General features: G+C 34.6%; 1 protein-coding gene across 1 annotated transcript; it reads right to left on the bottom strand.

Moving 5' to 3' along the window:
• Positions 1–414: 414 nt before the first annotated feature.
• LOC128987955 (medium-chain acyl-CoA ligase ACSF2, mitochondrial-like) lies at positions 415–16,898 on the bottom strand. Its single transcript, XM_054409087.1, has 12 exons — positions 16,832–16,898; positions 11,860–12,031; positions 11,006–11,134; positions 9,690–9,913; positions 9,121–9,232; positions 5,034–5,129; positions 4,347–4,495; positions 3,647–3,827; positions 3,163–3,270; positions 2,322–2,470; positions 1,303–1,555; positions 415–687 (listed from the first exon to the last, which is right to left on the bottom strand). Exons 1-12 carry the CDS (start codon positions 16,894–16,896, stop codon positions 562–564), a joined length of 1,764 nt encoding a protein of 587 aa, XP_054265062.1. The 5' UTR covers positions 16,897–16,898; the 3' UTR covers positions 415–561.
• Between the last annotated feature and the right edge of the window lie 584 nt (positions 16,899–17,482).

Genomic DNA, 17,482 nt, shown 5'->3' with positions numbered 1-17,482 from the left:
ATCTATACTGTGATATATGTATTACTGTACTATGTACTAATGTAATATACATTAATTATCAATCAAAATTACATTTAATTATTAACATTATTTCTTTTGGGTTTTATTAATCATTATTGGGTTTAACTGCTGTGCCAATGAAAAGAAAACATGTCAAGTCTTGTTAATTTTTTAAAGTTAGTTACCGAGAGTTTTATAGTCCAATTTCATTGCCTTCTTATCTTTTTTCTCAAGTTAAGTCTACCTTTTATCTGACTAAACTAACAGGGTAAAACATAATAGTGCTGTACAACTACTCATCGATGGTTCTTTCCCAAATTTCATAAAAAATACAAATATTGCATTGGTAAGCACAATTAGTACCGGTAGACTATTTGATAAAAACATTAACCAACATTTCATTGAGTACTTGAATCTATTGTTATAACATATCTGTTAAAACAGAGCTGATACACAAATTTATTTGATCATAAAGAGATTTTATATACAGAACTTTGTTAGTCTTATCATATTAATGTAAACAGGGAAAACAACAACAAACAGTCACTATTGCCATCAGATCTATTTTCTTAATCCTAGTTTTCTCTCCATTGCCTCTCGTAGCTTAAACTTTTGTATTTTTCCAGAGCCAGTTTTGGGGAATTCCTTAAGCACTTCTACATACTTTGGTATTTTGAAGTAGGAAATCTGTAAAAAGATATTTGTATTAAAACTACTTAAACAATAAGAATAACAATAACAGGATGAAAAAAGGCCAAAACCTAAAAAAACTGTACACAATTTTTTAAGGAGGATTAAAAATTCTCAAATGGGATTTGAGACAAGAATATACCTCAAATAAAAAGAAAGAAAGAAGAATGAGAAAGTACTTTATTGTTGAAAGCTTGTGTACAGAGTCAGGTACCTAGTGCACAGAAATTTGAAAATTCAAACACTCCTTGAAGTTTGCCAAATAAGCCATCTGCCGGGTTAGCACCACAATATCAGAAGCAATTTAATCAATACCACATAGTTGGTATGCAAAACTAAACTGGGAATGTTTTTTAAACTAAAAAAAAAAACAGTTAAGTTACCAGTATACTAGAACTTATACATAAAAATAATATAACATATCCATGCTCAAAATAATAGCCTTTGAGTTACAGAGCAATAAGAGGAAGGAAAATTGTTCAGGTCTTTACAAATTATAAATTGTTTTTTTTTTCAAACTAGAGACCATTTTGCCAGTTTTCCCTTCGGAATTGTACCTAAAACTGACTATTCCTATGATACTTAAAGTAAATAGCTTAATAATCTTCTAACCTGACCCTTGCAGAAGTCTACGACCTCCTGTTCGGATATTTGAGCTCCAGGCTGCAACCTTAGACTGCAGCCTACTTCTTCCCCGAGCCGCTCACTTAACACTCCATAAACCTGGGCTTCCAGGATATTAGGATGTGTCGCTAAAAAGTCCTCAACCTCCTTGGGTGAAATATTCTCTCCTCCTCGGATAATCATGTCCTTAATCCTTCCAACCACTTGTCCATAGCCATCAGGGGAGAGGACAAACTTATCTCTGGAAATTGTAAAAATGCAAAATTCCTTAATAGTTTTTTAAGAAAGCTGTTATACAATTATATTTTTATTACTAAAGGATTAGCTTAATGGTACGGGATGGGAAGGTAAAAAACTAACATCATTGATAAAACGTACTGACAGATAGTTTTAACTGTTGTTTCTCTAACAACAACAATATCCTCAAATTTTGTATTGAGATTTGTTCTCATATGCAGAGAATTTTGACTGTCGATACTGTTGTATAATGAATAACAAACATTGAAGTAATCAGATAAATTTTTGTGTTGTGAAGTAGTGAAGTAGATGTTATCTTTCCATGTTGAAGTTATACATACTTTTAACATAAGTTCAACTAATTTAAATCACAGATAAGTAAGGTATAGAGGAAAAACGCTTATGGGACAAACATGCGCTTTCAACTCTTGGTGTTTTGCCAGAAATATACTTGTTACTAGAAAGGAAGAGCCCGAACTGCGAGCACTGTGCAGGAATTCCTATCACACAGGGCACAGGGTCTTCCTCCACCACGAGCGTTGTAGAACAACAGGGTGAAGAGGACCCTGTTGGACTTAACCCACACCAACACTACTTGCTAGACACCACTTAAGAGTACCAGGGTGTATTCTCTGTTCCTTATTTATCTGTGGTTTAATTGAGCATGCTGCTGAAAAATAGTTTTTTTGCACACCAACTTTTAAAAATTTTAAAATAAAAGGAGATAAGTAATGTTGGGGATAAAATACAGCAGTGGCTAAATTAATTACCCAGTTTTGATCCAGTAATCTCTGGTAAGGATGTTTTCTGTTCCATGAGGATCTTCCCAATATCCTGTCATGTTGTTGAAGGATCTCATCCACAGCTCTCCTGTCTCTCCCATGGGAACAGTCTTTCCGGAAGAATCCACTACTTTGGCCTGAAATAAGGACAAATTTGAGTTAGTGGCAATTTGTTCTCCTTGCTTAACCCTTAACACCATTATTACTTACTATGATAAAATCCTTTATTTTCTGGCAGAAAATGTTTCATGTTTATGATTTATTATCAGAATTTTTTTATTTATCTAAGTACAAATTTCCAAGAAACATTACATTTAGTGCTGTGTATATACAGCAGAAACAATGTTTTAGTTAATAAAGAGCTAAATATAGCTTTCTAATCTAAGCTAGTGTTGTGTCAAATTTGGCTAAAGAGTCAAGTTATTCTAGCTAAAATGACTGTTAAGTATGACTGGTCCAGATGGCATATTGTAGTATGAGATACAGTTTACGGTCATGTGTTATCGTTCTGAGACCTGTCCTAACTCGAATATTCAGAAGTCCAAAAGTTTGGGATAGGGAAAGGACGTCTCCAAAGATTGCTATTATTCCTTGTGGAGTAAAATGATAAGAATTATGACAGCAGCCATCAAGTTTACCTTATGCAATGGTCACTAACCTTCTACAAGTCATAACTGGACTGTCAAATATTTTGAACTTCCAGCTCATTGATTTACCACATGCAAGTTTGTGCTCTTATATTTTGTCATCCAATAAAGTGTAAATTTCAGACTACTAAATCCCTTGTTTTATCGAAAAATGTTTAAAATTTCCTACTTTAAATTTTTACCTCAACATGTTCACTGATCTTTCCGACCGTAGAAGTCATCTGATACTCAGAGTCCTCTGGTGTAGATTGAAAACACATTGCTGTCGTCTCCGTCAGTCCATACACTGACTGTTGGAAAAATGATCAGTGGTAAATCGTCATTGATGCTTCCATCGCAGTTAAGTCATCGCTAGTTTACAATGAATTCTGTGATGCAAAATGGAAGTTATGAAAAATGTTTAATTTAGACTATATTTGCAATAATTTATGTTCCAATTGGTCCTTAGATGATTCAAAGATTGTTACCTGTCAGTAAGCTGAACCTTTTCACTCTGTGTAGCAACAAAAAATACCACAAAATTAGTTAATACCTCCTGAGGTACCGGTATTCATTAATCGATCACCCAATCTCAAAAGTCAAAGTTAGTACCGGTATTGCAGTAATTCTTTGAATTTTGCTAAAACAAACAGAGGAAACTTAGAAAAGAGCCCAATGGATACATACCACTACCCTGTCACAGTCGAAGGTGGTCTTCATCTTGCGGAACAGTTCAGGAGAGCAGAGTGCTCCACCACTGACAGCTACCTCTGGAGACAGGTGCTGCTGTTGCTCCTCTAGTGGCAGACTCTTGACATAACTACACAGGTCCACATACATGGTGGGGGTACCTAGTAGCATGGTACATCTGTAACACAGTTATATGTAAAAACTGTAGTGTTTTAAGTGATTTTGGCTGTTAGAATAATAAGGAGGTTGTATGGAAAATTCAACAAACGCAGAAAAATAGTGGGAAGATTCTTCGTTAAAGGGTATGAGGAACTCTCCCCCTCACTGGGTACCACCTGGAACGAAGGTGTTAGGCACCAGGAAGTCACCTGGGGCTACTGGCCCGATCCCTCAAAATGAGCGTGCTTAGTCAGCACTGGTGTAGGACCTGTCGAGACCGAGACCCTGGCACCTCCGCATGGGCATATTGAGCCCCTGGCACCCCCACATGGGTGTGTTGAGCCCCTGGCACCCCTGCATAAGCACGTTGAGCCCGTGGCATGGTCAGACGGCCATTAAAGTGAGCCACTATCATTATGATGATTATATTTGAACTACATTTGTAATTTTTAACACCTTTAGAATAAGCTATTGAAAGTTCTACTGTAGCAATAAACTACATTCATTTTTATTCTAGCGTAGGAACCAGAGTACGTACTTCTCCTTCTTGATGGCCTCACAAGAGTCAGGCACACTGAAGGTAGGCGAGGGAAGGACAATCGTACTACCAAAGTTGAGGCTGGCCATGAGAGCACTGATGTATCCCAACACATGGAAGAATGGAGACTGAGCTAGAATCTTGTAGTGCTACACGGTACAGTACACAATATAAATACTCAGACTCTGTATTCATATGGTAGAAATTATCAAACTAACCAAGTTGGTGAAAATAAGGGAAAAAAATAATAAGAGTAAATCTTCTCCTTTTCACTGAAAATGACACTGGGTTTGGAAGTAAGTCATTCTGTTTTTTAACGATTGTTATAATTTGGAATTGATTATATCATTAAAATATCATTGTTTGGGCAAGAAAATGATTACTAAGTCAATAATTATTAGTTATATATTTGAATATCAATAGTCAATGGTTATATTTACTTTTTTGTGGCATTATTAGAAAAATTGTTTCTTGGTGCTTATGGCTTCTCCAAATTGAGTCTAGAGGAGAGTGTTTTCTTGTTGTATGAAGCACTGTCTGAATATTAAGGCATTTAACTATAAATTAGCTTGGAGCTTTTAATAACATTACCTGTAATATTCACTAATAAAAACAAACAAAATTTAATATAGCCTACTTAAATTAAATTTGAACCATGTGTTTAAAAGTTTGTGCGCTTGGACTTACTTGTTTGTCCATTCCCAGCCTTTTACCGAAGCAGTAAGAGTTATTGACAAGATTGAAATGTGTCAGTGGCACTGCTTTTGGCTTCCCTGTTGTACCCTGAAAATGTATACGGATTTACGGATTAACTAAGCATTGTTGGATAACAGAACTAGTATGGTATATATGTCGTCAGTATTGAGCAATTGTGGCTTAACTTGAGATAATTATACTGAGGCTGGTAGCCTGCCTGCCTACTAGCCTTGTGAAAGCAAGAATATAGACAATAGACAAACTCTTTATTGAAATATTCCTAGAGAACATTCATGCGTCAGGTACAACTATTACAATCATTTGCAATTAGGCCTACAATTAGCATTTTATTTTTATAGTAGCTTCTTATTGTTTAGGAATTCATCCTCTGAGTACAACGACTGGTCCATAAGCCATGTTGTCAGGTGCTTCTTGAACCAATTGGGTTGTTCTCTCTTAAGGTGCTCTGGTAGGTTGTTAAAGTACAGAGCACCTTTGTAGGATGGTTTCTGCTTGTACAGACTCAGGTGGTGTTGTGGGAGGGAAAAATTGGCGGCATGTCGTGTGTTGTGCTGGTCTATGTCTCTGTGTCTTGGCTGGGCTGTTTTAGTGGTGTGGATAATGACTTCTCTTATGTGGAGTGAAATTGATGTGAGAATTTTAAGGTTCTTGAAGGCTTCTCGGCATGTCTCTGTAGTTTAGATCGGTTTTCTAGTGATTATTTTTGTGATTTGTGCGGTATAGATGCGTCAGATAGTCCTGATTTTATAACTGATGTTTTTACTTGTTGACTATCAATGTTTGAGCATATCCAGTGTATTGATGTTTCTGATTCACTCGTAATTCGAGTGGGAGTTGGCCTCAGTCTTGAGATATTGAAGGAGATTAGGAGTTCTTCAATTTTCATTGTCATCAACTAGGTTGTTTACATTGATGTCCCACATTATTAATATTTGCTTATCCATAGTGAGCACTGTTTCCACAGTTTCACAAGTCAGTTCTGTTCCCTCGCTACTTGTGCATATGAGTGATACATGCTTTTCCCAGCCACTTACTGAAGCGACCACTCCTCCTTTGACATGGTATTTCCTTGAGAAGCCTCCAATAAGTGAGTAATTTTCTACCCACGTGTTTTGCAAGTTTTGTTGTGTTACGCCGTGCTCTGTTATTATGATCCAGTTCGGGTCTTCATCTTGGAGGAAGTGTGCTAGTCTATCAGTTTATTTAGATAATCAATTTATATTTTTTTGTAGAATTTTAAGTTCTTGTTGGTTATTAGGTGTTTGGAGTTTTAATGTACGGAATGTCGGAGGGGTGTGTTACATCTTTGAGCTGGTTTTTGTGCCTTTCTCTGGGTTGAGGGTGTTCTTCTAATAAACGATGTTGGGAGGTGGTAGTGTTTAGGGGTTCTTGTGTGCAACTTTGGTTTTTGTTAGTTTGCAGTGTGTTTTTATGCTTTGGGAGGTGTAGGTCCGCGATTTTCTCTATGTTGATGTGGTATTTGGAAAGTTCCTGAGAGCTAAGCAAGTTTGATTGTTGTATCCAACGGCCTAGTTTATCATTACTGTTGGGTGTTATGTAAAGGAATGAGTGTGTGTGCCTTGAGATAGCAACGATGCAGTGGTGCTTCATTCGATTCATAAATTTCTTCTCTTTTAGCAGATGTTTTTATGACAGCTATGTTTTCTGCTTGCCATCCTTGAAATTCATGTATCGTAGATGCGCTGAAACCTAGCTTGTTTAGTTCTCTTTTCTCAGCTTGTTTGAAGACCAATCATTTGCATTTATTTTTGTTGAGAGTGAGGTTCAGGTTTTCTAGTCCCTGGTACTGCTGTGTCGCCAGTTCTTTCTCTGTCTTGTTGGTGGTTTGCATTCCTTGGCTGTAGAATTTTTAAAGGATGGCTGTGGTTATCTTTGTACATTTGTAAGTGGTGTTTACTATTTTTGTTGTTGTGGCTATTTATGTAATGTTGTGGTAGTTAACTTCTAGGTTCTCTGCTCTGTTTATATATGGTATTTAGTTAATGTTGCCAATAAGCATTACTTCTTTAGCAGTTGATAAAATGGCTGCAAAGAGTATTTCTCCGGCATGCATCTTTAGGGCTTCATCGATGAAGAGCCTGTTATAGGTGTTTCCTCTCTTAACACGTTCACTGCGGGCGTATCCGATCGGATACGAGCCGAGCGCTGTTCAGGTGCTGCCGTAACCGATCGGATACGCTCGGCAATGCCTTTCGTATCTATCAATCAATCAATCAATAAAATCTTTATTCAATATTAGTACTCTGTACATAGAATGGTGTCAATATTAATTAATACTAAGATACATTATAACTAAGATTGGTTAATACTAAGGCTGTCAAAACAAAAGATATAGTTATATGCATGAAAAGAAAAACAGAACTAAAAACTTTCTTTACACTTCATTTTTACATGGGAATTCGGAGAAAGAATATAATGTTAAATCAATAAGATATTTTTTTAGTTGATTTTTGAATTTATTAATATTTTTCTCAGATTTAATGGCTTTTGGTAACATATTATAAAATTTTGACCCCATATACATTGGCTTTTTTCATAAAATCCAAGTTTATGTTTGTCAATGCCAATTCTATTCCTGAATCTTGTATTATAATTATGAGTATCTCCAACAAAATGAAGTTGGTCCTGGCGGTTTTTCACAGAAATTATAGTTTCATAAATGTACATTGCATATACATTCATGATACCAATTTTAGAAAAAAAGAGTTTTACCGATTCATTATAATTTAATTTTAATATTATCTGAATTGATTGTTCCTGAATTTTTAGTATTTTGTTCAAATTTTGAATGGAAGTTGCCCCATATAATGAAAGACCAAAGGCGATATTTGAATGAATATAGGCGAAATACACTATTTTCAGAGTCTCTGTTGAACAAATTTTTGAGAGCCTCCTTAGTGCATATACCCCAGAGTTTAATTTAGAAACTAGATTATTGACATGGTTGTTCCAAGACAAGTTGCTATCTATAGTTAATCCTAAAAATTTAAATTCATACACCTTCTCTAATTCAGTTTCATTTAGAATGATGGTAGGTGATAGCATATTTTTATTATTTATGTATATTATTGTTTTTGCTCTAGCATCGGTCGAAGGCAGACCTATTCCACGTTAGCGTGTAGTGGGTGACTTGCTTTTTGTTGTGTTGTAGGTTGGTAGTAAAATTTCCCCATAAAATCCCCGTCTGGCAAACTTAAAAATCAACTTGTTGTCCCGTCTTTCTCCCTCCAATTGGCAATACGATGGGACCGGCTATGTTCCAAGCAGTGCTGCTATCTGTGAGTGTTTAGCGAACTACGTCGACTCTTGTTATAAAACAGGACATCACCGCACGTTATTTGCTATTCGTCATACGATATGAGAGCCAATCACCCAGCAATTGGGTTTGTTCGACGCTGCGGGCTGCGCCGCACTGGGGCTACGCCTGCCATTTGATGGCCCGCAGCAAACGTGTTAAGATGTTGGGTGGAGTTTATTATGAATGAATGCACGGTTCAGAAGGTGTCATTGCATTTTGCCTGGCTATGGTCTGAGTGGTTGGTTTTGTATCTCTGTCGGAAGTCCATTGCCGCATCTCTTGTAGGAAACATGATGAGGTTCCCTGTAGCATAGTTGTTGAGTAGGAAAGTTGTTTTCCCACTGTCTGGCACACCTTGGACTAAGTTCAGTTTAGTGTTATATGAGTTTTTAATGTCAATGTGTTTTTTGCTATTATAGAGATGTAGTTCGTTTAGGAGTATTGTCTCGTCTGATACTAAGGTGTTTTGTTTAATTGCTATGTTGTTTGGAGCAGTTGCATGATTTCCATTACATTTTCTTAGTAGTTGCACTAGACGTGCTCCATCGAAACCGAATTGACAAGGTGTTGGGTGTGTTGTTTCTTTTTGGGTAAGGAAGTTTCCAGTGTTCAGGTTTATAATGGTGTATTTATTTTTTGCTCTATTACAGAAGTCTTGAAGTTTAGGTCGTCTTTTTGGAGGCTAGTTCTATTGGACATTTTTTATTTGGAGTGGTTATAATCAAAGATATAATTTACCGATGTAAATTGAATGTTCCCATTGTTTTCAGGCCTCAATGTTTTACTTATGGCTTGCAATTCTTGAAGGCTGCCTGAAGCTTCCATTACGTCACAAAACCGGTAAGCCCCTCTGTAAACAGAAATTAACAGTGCATACAAATTATCATAGGCAATTAAGATATTCTTTAGTATTACATTACTAGTCCTTTTCTTTTCTTCTAGTTGTTAAAAATCTAGAATTCTTTAGTGAAGTTTACTATTGTAAAAAATCTATTTTGACTTTAGTTAATTCATTAGAAAAACTGACAGTTAGTAAAATTTTCTATGGTTTGAATCTGCACCCACCAGTGGGCTTTTAATGAACTATTGTGTTTTCAGAACCATCCTAAACATTAACTATAGAACTTGACTGTGAAGTTTATGTATACATTAGCTTACTCCATAGGCGGCTCATTAGACTATGTTGTCTTGAAAAAATTCTACTTAAGTATCAAAAATTGTTTTTACTCATCTAAAATTAATCGTTATGTCTTCTTAGTTGCATCTATATTGTAAAAGTGTCAAACCGATGTTGAATTTATACTTACGGGAAGACCTTCTCAGAGTTGACAATCAGTACAGAAAAGTTTGGCAGTTTGCTGCAATTCACTTTAGAGTTGACTGGCGAGTTGGCTAATCCAGGCACGATATCACAGATCATCTTGTAGTAGTTTTGGACTCTGTAGCTCTCATCCGTCACAATGGCGCGAACCCCAACTTTATGCATACAGTATTCCAACTCGTGGGTCAAGTATGCGGGGTTCATAGACACCTGGAATGTTCAACACTTATTTGAAATATTTTTATGTGTTTTAATTAAGGATTGACTACGTAAACCTATTTTAAACTGTCATAAATCAATATTGTCAATATAAAATAGGTTTACATACTTTACTTTTGCAATCCTAGCTTGACAGGGGGACTACTTTAGAAACAATTGTTCAGTTTTCAAGCATATTGTTGTCTTACATACAGTAGACTCCCTCTTATCCGGACTTCTGGGGACTGAGGCCAGTCCGGATAAAGGCTTTACCGGTTAAACCGACGTTCCCAAAAACTTGTTAAAACGGACTGTTTAAATGCATACTGTATAAACCAATAATGATTATTACATATTTAGACACGTGAACACTTTCTCAAATCTTTCCCACGAGAACAGTATAGTTTAAGTACTGTCCACTTCCTGCCGATCTAGTCCGGTTAAACCGATGTGCTGATAAAAATTGTCCAGTTAAAGAGCTGTCATTTCCACCGAGTGTAGTCCGGTTAAACCGATTTCCAGTTAAAGGTTGTCCCGATAAGAGGGAGTCTACTGTAAAATTATTTGAACATGTTGTCGTCGTCAATACACAAAAATATACGACAGGACTGCATATGACGAAGAACATGACTCAACTATCCGATTGTGGTCTTTTATGTTTGTGACATAACAGCTGTTGTGTATTAATTATTATTGTTTGTTATTGTTTATGTTTATGTGAGTTGAATTTCATTGAAATAAAAATCACTTTACTAGAAAACTATTGTGTTAACTGTTATGTTAACTCTATGTATCGGTGTTTGTGTATGTTAAATGTTATATTTGTGTTGTAACAACAACAATTTGCTCATTCAATTTTATGTAAGACAACAAGAGGCTTGAAAATGAAACAACCGTTTCAAAACTAGTTGCCTGACACTAAACTAGGATGGACGTAAGGAATGAAAACCTATTTTATATTGTCATAAATCAATCCTGTAACACTGAATAAAATCTTTTATGTAAATTATGCAGGAAAGGTTGAAATAAACCTGCAACTGGCTAAAGTAGAAGGTATGATACTGTATTTTACCTACTGGCTACTGGTTACTCGTTACTACTAACCAGAATGAGCCCAGCCTTGGCTGCTGCCACCGCAGTAAGGAACCATTGTGTAGAGTTTGGACTACAAATACCTAGTCTGTCTCCAGGCTGAAGACCCAGCTCTAGAAACCCAGCTGCTAGCTTGTTGGCCTGTGAATATACAAGGTAGTAGTTTCATAGGTACCATTCACATATTATAAATAGTTGTCTTGGAAAATGTTAGACATTTCCCATAACTTAGGATGCTGTACTTAATTATGACAAATTTGAGGTTATTAACATTTGTGTTTTTTTATCAAGAAAACCAAGGAATCTCTATCTTGATCTCTGTTTAAAAGTGCATAGACTTTCTGATAGTTCAGGAAAGTTTTACGAAGAATTGGATTAGTCAAGTCCAGAATTATAAAAGTTTATACAACATTGAAGTAATTTTCAGTGGATTTGGACTATTTTCGTGGATTTATTTTGTAAAATAGAAAATTTATAATTCAAGAGTCATGTGTGTTTTCATTGTTCAAAGAATATCTGTAACTTCCTTCAGAAGTAGGATGATAGTAGTAGGATTAAGTTGAAATAATTACTAATTAAACATAATTTTCCCCTCTAGTCGCTAATGTACCGATAATGATGTAGGTTTAGGTACTATCAAGAATACTAAAAAAAAGTCTCTCCTGTGGAGCGTTTGGTTATGGAATGCATTTGAAGAAGAAATAAAACACACAGCAAATACAACTGAAACTCCAGGCAGTTATAAAAGACTTAAATATTTTGTGTCCTCATTTTCTTCAGAAATAAGAAATAATAAGTCCAAAACGGACAATACTTTTATCAACACCATGAAGAGCTATCTCAGTAAATTGATGCATTATTTTTACCTGCTGTTCAGCCTGACTGAATGTGATTCTGGAAGAATCGACAAGGGATACAAACACTTCCTTGTCTGGCCAGCGATTGGCCGCTCTACTGGCCAGCTGGCCAATGGTCAGGTAGTGTAGAGGCTCATTGCCTGGGTTGTGGAAGTAGGAGAGTCCAAAGTCACTGCTGAACCTTTAACATAGAGGTGTTTATATGAGCTAGGGATTAAAAAAAAAATCTGAAGACAGACAACGTGGTTGCCGACTAAAAAGCACTGTACAAGTTTAGCAGGTGCATAATTTTACCGTCCATCAATTGCATATACAGGAGGATTTATACAGTTTGAGAAAGAAGTTGGCAATCGCCTTAACCAACAACCAACAATACTGAAGCGAACACTGAATACATAAGATGAGAATCAACCTGACCAAAACCAATAACTTGGTTTTTATACATTCTTTGTTACAAAATCATTTACCTCTGCTCTGCTGCCCCATTATGTGTTATTGAACTATTGAACAAATAGGCATATTGTTATTTAATGGACTTAAGTAATATGGTATGGCTGATTTTATTAGTTTATTTGACATACTTTTCAATTTTCAAATTTTGTCAATTAGAATGATATTTACAGACTGGTCAAAATTTAGTACTGATCTTTGAAACTCTGACACTTTTTAACACATTGCGTGCGGGTCGGTCGCCGGCGACCGGTTCCTTATCATTGAGATAAGTGCAATTTTCAAGAGTAAACATGACGGCCGCATTGAAAGAGTTAAATACCCCCGCCGCAGCAAACCTGCAGACTAAGCGAATTTCCATTCGACTGATTGGATTTACACTGAAATGTCTACTTAAAAATATAACATTTATTCCCGATCTAAATAAAATTAGTTTAACAAGTACTAGGTTTGCTGCATCAGGGAGGGTAAAACTGTTTTTTTTTTTTAATGTGAATAGTTAGTAAGAAATAAAAAACATTTTCCAAATTTGATCAAAATATGTTCACAAACAAGCAAACTACAACAGTTTACTTTTTCTCCATGGGAAATTTATAAAACATGGGAATTTTAAATTTACAATTTTTTGGAATTTTCTCCGTAACCATTAGGCGCATAATAACTCTTCAATATACTAAATTATTTGTTTTTTTAAGCTCTACAAAATGGTTTGGAAAGAAATTTCTAAATTTTATGTTTTTTGGGTCAAAAATGGGAAAAACCTATTTTTACCCCATAAAACCCCCCGTAAACACCCGTTCCCATGGTCCGATCATGCTGGATCGCGAACTCGTTCGAATGAACGTACGTTTACACGTTTGTACCAAATTTCATCAAAATCGGATCATTTTTGCTCGAGTTATCGTGCTGACGGACACATATATATATATATATATATATAATATGTATATTAATGTATGTAGTATGTATGTTATAAATATATAAATATAGAAATATATATATATATATATATGAATTTGAACGGATGGTGTTTTTGGCCTCTAGGGACCTCAAAACGAAAAAAAAAATCGGTCCCGCGTCCAGGTCTTACTATGAGTACTACGGTAATAGCTTATTCCCTATATGGGAAATTCGCTAAAAGTGATAAAAAATTGTAAATCACCTGATAAATCAGCTGTCCGATTGTTGCGAAAAAGAGTCCTATTACTGTGGCCTGAGTTAACAAGTAACATGTGTTTTATATGGGGAAAGCGAAAGCATATAATTAGTTGATACCTCAAAAACAAAAAAATATATTGATATGATTTTAATTTGAAAGTTTCTTGGTCCTTGGAATAGCAAGACCTATAAAATTATGTGCTGTTTGTTATATGATGCTATTTGAATTTTGTTGACTTTTGGCTACCGGTATGTAAATATTTTCAAAAACAAATTCGTTCGAACATTTTTATTTTTAATATAATATTATTATATTGGATACAAAAATAAATATTAGCTCATAAAGAATGCAATATTTGAATCAGGTTAAAGATTTCTACAATTAAAAAAAAATACAGGTTATTCCGTAAAAATTAAACTTTTTCAAAGAATTGGCCGCCATTTTTAAACGGCTAAAGATAATATAGTTATGTTTTCACCAAAGTGTTTCTTTTTAATAGGGATTTAAAATGATGTATAATATGATATATGTTTGTGTTTGATATTTCCGAGATTTTAACTAGTGACCCTCTGGTTTTTGAACACGCTGTATTCAAAAAACATTAAAAATGTTGTACGTTATTCCTTAGGGTTAATTTACTGGGAAATAATTTAATTTCATCATTGTAGGACCAACAGTTTGTCTTAAATCAATTTGGGTCACCTTACGTGAACCACCCTACCTATGTAAGAAAACTTCAAAAATATGTTTTTCTTTGTTGCTGTACTTTCTTTTATTAATCTATCTTAAACTTATTTACCACAACATTCTTCAAATTATTAAGTTCTTATACTTGTTCTACTTGTATATAGCTTGTTTTACATTTTAAAAGTTTTAAGTAATATTTTTAAACGAATAGTGTTTTAAAACACTTGTCAGTTTATCAACTTAACATTCACAGGTCGACAAGCTTTGTTTGATCATTTTAGAGAGTTTATCATGTCAAGAAAAGGCTATCACATTTCTTAAAGACGGAAATGATCAAGGCATTGATTCAGAGAAAGGGAAGTAGTCAGTCAGTTTTTGTTTAAAAGTATAATTTATCATTTACTTTTGTTGGTTTTGGCATCTAAAGTACATATAACATTTTGTTTGCCTAAAAATATGAATTGTTTATTTTAAAATCATTAATTAATTCAATTCTAGTTATTCTTTCTCTCAATGTTTTCTCTTTAAAATTATTTAAATAGTTAACCCAAACGTTAAATTGGATGGTAAATAAATTCTACTCAAAATTATACAAAAACTATTGATCCTAAAAAACCAGACAAGGACTCTTAAGCAGCCAATTGGATTCGCAAACACATCTTAAAACAATATATCTGTAGAGTGTTGTACACTTAAATATTAACATTGTATTGTAAACACTGATAGACTAAAAACCAATAGGCAAACAGTAAACATTATGTAAACTATGTTATATAACTAAAAGTTATGAGAAGAAATCCTGTCCTTCGTATGGGGTTGTTATACAAGTATTAAATGCTTATTGCAGTTATGGGAGAGGACATGGTTTAAGAATATTTGGTTCTATTAATTTATACGGTATGCTATAGTAGAGCACATCTACCATAACCATAATGCTCTACCACTAAAACCATATAAAAAAGTAAAGTTCTCATTTTGAACCACAGTTTTTTTGTTGCTAGTTGGTTCAAATTAGATGTTGTCATAAATGTATAAAAATAATAGTGCTGCACCCTATTGGTAAACCTTATAACTTTTTAATGCTATTTAATATCATAGAACCAACTTGTTTAATTTGAAACAGCTGAAAAAATTCTTTAATCTATACTATTATAAAAAAGAGGTGGTTGCTGTATGTGTGTATGGGAAAAGTAAACTCGAAAAATACTGGTCGGATTGGGCTGAAATTTGGCATGATGATAGCTCACATTCCCGATTAACATATAGGCATATTCTTATTTCAAAAATCCTTTCGGGCTCCGCCCCAGTGGCTCTGGAGTTTCCCATGTTAACCTTATGAGAAATGGAATTATTGAATCTTAACAGCTGTTTCAATTAAACAAGTTGGTTCTGTTCTATGATGTTCAATAGCATTAAAGTTACAAGGATTACCAACAGGGTGCAGCACTATTATTTCTTTTACATTTATGACAACAGCTAATTTGCAACCAAAAGGTGAGTGAGCGTAGCGAACGAACTTCAACCTGGAGGCGAGTTAGCTTAGCGAACGAGCTAACCTGAAGGCAAGTGAGCGCAGCGAACGAGCTCCAACCTAAAGGTGAGTGAGCGTAGCGAACGAGCTCCAACCTAAAGGTGAGTGAGCGTAGCGAACAAACTTCAACCAGGACGTGATTGAGCCATGCGAACGAGATAATCTTGAAAATTAAGAAGTTAAACGGGGCAAAGCCCGCGGGTTACAGCTAGTTCCTTTTAAATATGAATACCTATAAGGTTAACATAGGAAACTCCAGAGCCACTGGGGTGGAGCCCGAAAGGATTTTTGAGATAAGAATATGTCTATATGTTAATCGGGAATGTGAGCTATCATTTTACCAAATTTCAACCCTGTCGGTTTACTATTTTTTGAGTTTACTTGTCACAAACATCCATGCATCCATCCATAGATACGAGTACTGTACATCCAAAATTTCTCACTTATAATATTTGGAGGAAAACAAATTTACGCGACACGTTTTAAAACAAAAAATTTACAATGATTAATTTTTTTTATTTCCCCAACGTCATAAATTACAGGTTATGCTTGAAGAGAAATTGAAAAATTAAAATATAATTATTCAAAAAACTAATATATACATAGCAATATTTTGTGTTAAATATTTGATTTTACATATACATTTTTTATTTCATTATTGATTTCATTCTTCCTTGCAAGCACTAATTAAATAAAGTTTATTTATAAAAAAATATTTATCGGGTTTCATCTGAGAAAAACTATTATTCTAGTTTTCAAATTAATCTTTTCAATGAACCAATTTTTACAGCTAACTTAGTTTGTATAGTTTGTTCAATCATGCCAATGCCAGTGGTCTTATTTTTAATTTTTAAGCATAATTATAGTAAAACTAATTAATTTACAACTTGTAGTGATTGGTTTGTTCATATTTAAGTAGCATTTTCTATGCCTTTATAACTCAACTATGAAGCTATCCTATAAAAAATAAAAAAAATAAAATCAAAGATTCAAAATGAGCAACACAATATTTTTTATGCACAGATACGGAAAGCATAATTGAAATTTATTGTATAGTGTAATTGATTTATTATTTTAAAAATCCTTTGAAGTAACAACAAAGCCAAAGTTTATTACCAAAGCAACCAAAATAAAAAATAAACCTAGCACTGTACCTTTTTAATTGTTGACAACCATTTACCACAGTTTTAAACAAGCGAAGCCGAACTCTTAACCCCATAGCAAGGCTGGACTAATAGTGATAAAAAGAATGCTTTGGATGATTATCTAATAGTTTTGTTTTCATTGACTGATGCTGCCATCTATCTATAAGCCGAAGAACTGACAGATCATCCAAACTTGTTGTAGACTGTTGTTTGGAATTTGGGTTCAAGAAACTGATAATATGTTTTTTTTATTATTGTTCATTTATTTATTTATTGTTCATCTATTTACTTATAACTTTAAGTAATATCCTGTACGCAGGCTCTCGCCTTAAAGTGGGTCACAAATTAAAGTAGCACTCACGAATACTAGAACAGTTTCTGTTCTGGTATTTGTGGTAGTACGAAACTTTTAGGGGTAGTCGTGAAAATTCATTTACACACAGAGGTGACTAGCCATATTACTTCGTCTATGCCTGTAGTTTGGGACTCCAATGGGTATAAGAGCCATCGGCTTCCCACTAAAAACAAAGACTACTCTTCGTAAAATAGCCTCAGAACACCTATTTTTATGTTCTTCGTGATGTTCCAATCCAAAGATCTGAAACCCTACTGGACTGAGGCTGTTTTAGGACTTCGTCCATCTCACTTCATGAGAACTAG

This window comes from Macrosteles quadrilineatus, unplaced genomic scaffold (genome assembly GCF_028750875.1).
Source record: "Macrosteles quadrilineatus isolate MER2022 unplaced genomic scaffold, UCM_ALF_1.0 Scaffold_2__2_contigs__length_208266976, whole genome shotgun sequence".
NCBI classification, from domain to species: Eukaryota; Metazoa; Arthropoda; class Insecta; order Hemiptera; family Cicadellidae; genus Macrosteles; species Macrosteles quadrilineatus.
The sequence above is the reverse complement of the archived record's forward strand: the minus strand, read 5'-3'. Positions and strand labels throughout refer to the sequence as shown.

Coding starts and splice junctions, on each gene's coding strand:
- LOC128987955 (XM_054409087.1), bottom strand. CDS start 16,896: ATGGGGTTAAGAGTTCGGCTTCGCTTGTTTAAAACTGTGGTAAATGGT. Junction 11,135..11,859: donor TCAGTCAGGCTGAACAGCAG/GTAAAAATAATG, acceptor GTATATTCACAG/GCCAACAAGCTAGCAGCTGG. Junction 4,496..5,033: donor GGCTGGGAATGGACAAACAA/GTAAGTCCAAGC, acceptor TGTACCGTGTAG/CACTACAAGATTCTAGCTCA.